Raw genomic sequence first — 6880 nt, 5'->3', positions numbered from 1 at the left:
GCGATGCGGTAACGGCGCGTCTCCGGGCCCACCAGCAGCGCAGGGCGGCCTAAAGGCCGGTCCATAAAGCGCCGGATTAAGACAGCTGAGGATTTTTAAACCATTCCTGTCATACGTGTAGCGCTGTCACTCGGTTTACAAGGGTAACTCGGTGAACCACGCTGGTATCGCGTCCCCAGCCCTGGAATGTAAAGCTGCAGGCTGCTGATGGCGTTCCCAAACTCGCCACACCAAAAGTACTTTTTTAAAATCTTAATTCACGTTTTAATAAATTTGATTAAAAACTTAGAAAAATACACATCAGAATACAACACTGATAAAATTCAAACACTGGCTGTAGAAATCCAGTTGAACAAAGGCAGGTAAAAGGGAACGAGAGATTTCTGAGAAAATGTTTTTTCCTTCAAAGTGATTTATTGTCAAAAAAATGTATTTTTTTTTCAGGGAGTGAGAAGAACAAACCAACAAATCTGTTACGAACTTTTGTTTGTGACATGTTTGACACGGCTTTTAGTTTCGTTTGAAACAGACTTTCATTTCAAAATGTTCAAAGATTGGGTATCATTTCCCATCCAGCAATAACTGAAAACCAGTATGAACGAGGGAATCACTGCAAACAGTTAAAAAAAGACAACTGTGAAGGCAGATTTAGTTATTCAAATTACGTAAAGTTGATCCCAGTAGCAACACCTGTATAAACATAATTTGAAGCGTTTGAAATCAGAAGGTCATGTTATTGAAATCACAGTCACAGAAAAGTCCTCTTGAAAAGGAGCCCTAAATCATATCTGGAATGCTGCAAAACAAGGCACACTATGGCTATTGCCTCGGGATGGTTATTTAATTTTGAGAATTCACATGATGCCAGCCTTAGGCCACAACCAAATCTCTGGGAGGTTTAGGGTTTTATTTGTTATATAGACAATTTACATTTGAAAAGAGGGCAGAGTGAAGTCCTCTTTACGCTGCTTTATTCAATGATGTAATTTTATATATGCAAAATATTTTCCTTTTTTCTCTTATGCCTGGTGCAGTTCAGGAAATTAATCTCAACCATGCAGGTGTGATATAGCAAATGCATACACTATAGCTGCTCAGCTGCTTTTCTTTCTTAACTCTTTGCAATTGGCAATTACTCATTAGAAAAATTAAAAGAATAGACTGTGTTAGGTGAATCCTTTAAATCAGATTATGAAATGAAATTTCATTAATCAGAAGGACCTGTTGTTAAGTTTAAACTCCCAATGAAATGGTGGCAATCGCAGCACTGCAAGCATTTTGGTATTGTATTGAATAATATTAAAATGTTTTGGCTATTACGATTGCTCATTTCAGATTCCTGTCTTCTGGAATTCTTTAACATTCATGCACTCGAGCTACTGCATATGCAAACCTGACTTTAGAATATCACAAGTGACATGGGCCCCAATTTGCAGTAATGAAGTACAGGAGTTGTTTTCAAAAATGTCAGTCTTGAATAATTAGTGCCAATATAGAATTTGCAAGCACAATTCTCTAGCTAAGAATATGGATTTTAAGTATTTTAAAAACAGGAGACAACTGCAAATGGCTTTTTTTCTGTTTAGAGATTGACCACCTCTTTTCCTGATGATTTAAAAGGCAACATGAACAGCAACACATTTTCTTCTGCTGTATAGAATGATTCTGAAGTGAAGTCAATTTCTCGAAATCCCATCCTTCACTGAAAAGAACAGCAATAAGAAAAAGAGTTATTAATCAAGCTCATACCACAATTCCCAACCCCACAAGAACATTTTTAGTGGAACCAGACCACTGCTGTTGGCCATTTCTTCTGAAAGCAAGCAGGGCGTTTTCTTTCAGACACAGATGCCCACCTTTACCAGTGTTTTGGGTTTTTTTTCCTGTTGAAAACCAAAAGTTATTGAGTAGAGAACGGTTTCTGGACAAGTATGCTTGAAAACATACATACCTGCCCAATCTGATTCCTATACAAATGCAGCTATTTGTGAATGTACTTTAAGCATGACTCATCACTATTGAATGATTTGTGGACAAGTTAAATTAAATAAAAATGTAACCTGATTCTGCACTATATTCAGAAAATACATTAGCAATCAGAGCCAGTGCACATCTTATTAACCATTCTTTAAGCACATAGTACTTTAGTAGTTTCATTTCAAAATTTTGGAATAACAGTATTCAAAGTTCCCGAGGGTACAGTTACTACGCTACGGAATTCAGTGCTTTCTGGCTCAAGTAGCAAAATTAAAAGCATTTGGAGTTTCATCCTTTTCACATTAGATCAATGAGCTCCCACTGACTTTAATATCCCATTGACTTAAAAGATCCAGCTGTATTTTATAATATTTTCAGAAACTTGCATGTATTCCTAAGAACTAAAGATAAAAACAGACAACTTACCTGAACACTGAAGCATTTTCCATTCCTGCTGAAATTGGTCTCTTAATATTTTTATTTTATTCACTTTTTCTTGGGTAGGAGGTACATAAACTCCAAAGTGAGGTGCAGATGCACCCACTAATGCTTTGGCTAGACTTTGCATTAAATTTCTCTCTGTGTCCTATTTAAGAAGAAAAAAAAGTACTCCTGGGAAGCAAACTTTCTTCATTTCAGTAATACATGAAATATTTTAAAACAGGCTTTTGTAATATTTGTTGCTAATATTAGTAGCAAGAATGACCAACTTTCAATTTGCAAATAAAAATGTGTCAAAATGGAGAATTTTTTTCTGAAAAAGGTAAATTAATTTTTACCTCCTGTAGAACTTGGGCTTTTTTTCAAATAGGGAAAGAGTATTAGTTTTTCTTTTGTGATTGAAAAGAAACAGTGCTGGGTTAAAGGTAAAAAATGTCAAGAGGGAAGGGGAGCATGGAGCTTTTTTACTTCACACATAATTTTTTCTATATTTGTACAAAATAGCAATATATTTTGCTTCATCAAAAGGTGATATTTTTTGGACTCCTGACAGTCTAAATCAATGTCATTTACCCACAGAAATTATATTATGAGGTGTCCATAGTATATGAGGATTATTTACATTTATTTTGAAGACTGTAACTCTATTTTATTTTTAAAAGATACAAGTCTTTTTTTTTCAATTATTCTAAAAAGCCAAGCCCATGTATTGGAAGATCCCCACACATTAGATAATCCTGTGATGGAGCTACCTGTGGAGTACCAATATAAAAGTCTCAGTCATTTCTTAAAGGTGTATGTCTAACTTCCTTTTTATCTCCAAGTTTACCCTTCACAATATCAGTAATTCTTTCCATTTCATACTCCTAATTAGTAATGTGCAGATACACTATTTCTGTAGACTGTATATCAATGTACAAATTATATTAGCTTAGACAATTTACATATCAGCGCTGTAAATTAAAACAAATAGCAATTGAGAAGACTACAGAACAAAGCATGTCAAAATCCACTTAATTGGCAGCTTAATGAATAGCATGTCTTTAATTGGATACTTGCTAGGAAATGGATTAGAATAAAATTGCATACGTGGGCAATTATTCATTGTTTTTCATTAAAGAAGAACTAGAAGGCACAAAAGCAATCAAAAGTTACTGTTTCACAGAACACCCAGAGAAATTGTGTTACTCACAGCCACAAGATGCTGCAGAGGCCAAGAGTATAAATTGAGTTCTTTAAGAGATTAGACAAATTCATGGAAGATACACTCACTGGCACTTATCACACACTGGTCTGGATACAGCCTCCGACTTCCTAAATTTAGAAATCCTTAATGTGGTAGTGTATGGAAACACTGGAGTAGGGAAAGATCCATATATTCTTTATTTCCTTGCCCAGGCTCTCTATCAGAAACACAAAGCTCGGGTAGATTGATCCTCAGTTATGTATTATGGCAATTATGTTCACTTAAGCGATATGTGCCATTTTAGTTTCTTTTCTGCGTTATGGAAGTCATGTGTGATAAAGAGGGGGAGAAAAGGAGAGGAAATTTAGTGTTTTATGATAAACAGGACAATGGGCTGCTTTCAATCACATTTGATGGAAAGAGGCCATATAATTAACAGACAACGAGTGTTTCTTTTCAGGAGACAACTCTGAGCTGTGAATCCCAAGCAGAAAGGGAAGTTAATCCCCAAACTGTGGCAAACTGTCAGAACATCTACTGTCTATAGACAGTATACAGACAGGCTTGCATTCATGCCTCAGCTTCTCAGTCATGCAGGCTGCCTACAGCTTGGTGTGCATCTGCGTCTGCCCTTCTTCTCAGGCCACTTGGGCTATTTGCATCGCGAACTCAGAGGTACCAAAGACAGTACAGATACAGACAGTATTTTCTACTGGGCAGCTTGAACCAGTTCATACCAAGCACACTGCTGCTTGATTTGAGTCCTGTCTTAGGCACTTTGAAGTACCACAGCTTAGCACCACTTACCTCGATCATTGCCAAAATTCGAGACTCGGCTAATCCTTGTAGTAAAGCAAAAAGCAGAGAAATCTCACTTATTCCAAGGCTCCTGTTTGGTCCAACAGCTATTACTGTCAAGTTAGGTTGATAACTATATGCTACAGGAAGGATGAATCCAAGTACGGCAGAAAAGAAGTCGTTTCCTTCAGCATCCTTTAACAACAGCGAGGAACTGTTTAGCACAAATGTAAAGCCCCAAATTCCCAGATACAAAATAAAACAGCAAGGTGAATCTCAAAAAGCTTTTGATTGACCTAGGAAACAGGATACTGATCTGTTTTCACAGCAATTTTTATATTAAACAGGCAGAATATTCATCTTTTCCTTAATGTCTTCGCACTGTAACTCTGTCTTCTTGAAGATGAACTACAGTAGCTACTGAAGGTTTCCTCAACCCTACGCATTCTAATACGCTCTAAAGAACTGTGAAGGAGTACTACTCTGCAAGGGTAAGTAAAGGAAATATTCTCAAAGGTCCCAATTGCAGTGAGGGGTGCAATTCTCAGTGTCATTTTATGAATTTGTAAATATATTCTACTATTTCTGTTAAAAAGCTTTTCTCTTATGTTGTTTCCAGAAAATGAATCTTACCTCTTTCCAGTTTAGAGAAATATAGTGTTTGGAGCTGCTCTTTCCAGACTGTTCTTTCTCACAAATATGTATCATGAGTATTTTTCTGTAAATAAAAAATGCATCTGAGTATTTAACAAACAACTTCCAATGAGATAAAAAGATATTTTCTTTCATCATTCTTTAAATACTAATTCATAATACAGCAGCAAATAAATATTTGCATTACTACATGCCAGAATGTAAACACCAATTAAAAATGAAATCCTTTTTAAGGTATTTTTAAAAAGAGTGGGCAAATGGGCAAATTACTTTTAAGAAAAAAGGGAAGTAGCACAAAAAGTTACAGATAAGTAAAGATGACTTTCAATAAGGAACTCAGCGTGAGCAGTATGTGTCCCCTGCAGTTACAGGGGGGTACACCCTACATAATTAATAGTTGTCTTCTTTATTACTTTCTATTTGCAATAGCAATCTAAATTTCAATTAATATACAAGGATTATACTTTAAGCCTACAACTAAACTCACAGAGTGGCACTTAGAGATTAACAGTTTGTCTTTAGAGATATATTTGGGGATGTTTTGTATTTTGTTTCAAGCTAAACATAATGAACATCAGCTCTTGACTGACTCCTTAGTGCAGATTTCATCATACGTATGGACAATTAGTAACGTTTATAAAGCCTTTGGGATTTGACTCCCTGAAGTGAAACCTCACCCATCTTCTGTGTTTGGTATGATTTGCATGTCTCCAACAAATATACAAAGCACTCTGCAGAAAACAAAGAAAAATATACATACACTTACATCTAGAATTATTTTTTTTTCAATTAGTGCAATTTGTTTAAAGAGTTTGCATGTAGATTAGATGCATAAGAATATAGTTTCTGAATCTGGTCCATTAGAAGTATAAAGAAAACACATTTATAACAGCTCAAGGGAATTCCTTTTCTCCCACCAAATACTGGGGAGAAAAAAACACCACCAAGAAAATGTCCTCAGGCCAAAAACAATTGAACTCTGACAAAGAAAATGTAGGCTAGCACAGCAGTCATCCTTAAAAATGTTTTGCCTTTGGTAAGGCAAAAGGTTTTTGCTGGCGTATACAATATTGTCTGTACTACATATTGAAAATGGTACGCATGTGGAGATGCTATTTGTTTTAAAATTAAGGTTTCAAAGGCAATTTGCCGTATTTCACACACTTTTATCTTATTTCTACATTTTGTCAAAGGGCCCCAACTGCAAAAGATACAAATTCACCTTTGGAATCCCAAACGAACAGAATGTCTTAGTGCAACAGCAACAGAAGATGCGGGTGATTCTACAATTCCATTGCATACCTACAAAATATATTTTTTCATTCAGAAATAATTAACGCTGCACAAAATTGTATCATTTCTTATTTGTAGCAACTGTATTTTTACTTGTTTATATGTATCAAACAAAGCCACAGCTGTATGAAAGGGATGTTAATGATCTATCATAATAGGGTTAAGAAAATGTTATTAATTCCGTTTCTACAGAAAGGCTGTATTTGATTATTATGCCAAGAGCTGTTCTATTACTTCAAAAGGATAGTGCAATGCTGAAAGGCAACTGTAAAAATAGCTTTTGCAGGGGAAGGTCATCTTTACTGGTTCTCTCAATAGTCTGCAGATCGGATACACTCAGTATGCCAGTAGGTTCTGCGCCAGAAAAATAAACCCTATGAAAAGGAGGTTGTCCCTGAATTCTAATTCTGACTCTTCTTTAACCCAGGCCAGCTATTCCTTTCTGGAAAATACAATGACAGTATTACTCAGTCAAGCTTTCAGTGTTCATTTGTGTTGTGTAGTGCTTTGAACTCTACGTGAAAGCTAAGC

The 6880-nt window shown here is 35.8% G+C and overlaps 1 protein-coding gene across 9 annotated transcripts in view; it reads right to left on the bottom strand.

Moving 5' to 3' along the window:
• Positions 1-235: 235 nt before the first annotated feature.
• Positions 236-6880, bottom strand: part of HDAC10 (histone deacetylase 10) — a 42366-nt gene continuing 35721 nt past the window's right edge. For 8 of the 9 annotated variants that reach the window (XM_054188531.1, XM_054188537.1, XM_054188533.1 and 5 more), the window contains 5 exons: positions 6279-6358; positions 5734-5787; positions 5036-5120; positions 4412-4597; positions 1747-2563 (listed from right to left, as the gene is read on the bottom strand). In XM_054188531.1, coding sequence (XP_054044506.1) covers positions 2372-2563; positions 4412-4597; positions 5036-5120; positions 5734-5787; positions 6279-6358 — 597 coding nt within the window. In that variant the 3' untranslated portion in view covers positions 1747-2371. Of the gene's footprint in view, positions 1703-1746; positions 2564-4411; positions 4598-5035; positions 5121-5733; positions 5788-6278; positions 6359-6880 lie in introns of those variants that run through there. The other variant, XM_054188535.1, reaches the window with a different exon arrangement.

This window comes from Rissa tridactyla, chromosome 1 (genome assembly GCF_028500815.1).
Source record: "Rissa tridactyla isolate bRisTri1 chromosome 1, bRisTri1.patW.cur.20221130, whole genome shotgun sequence".
NCBI classification, from domain to species: Eukaryota; Metazoa; Chordata; class Aves; order Charadriiformes; family Laridae; genus Rissa; species Rissa tridactyla.
This window is presented reverse-complemented; position numbering and strand designations above follow the sequence as displayed.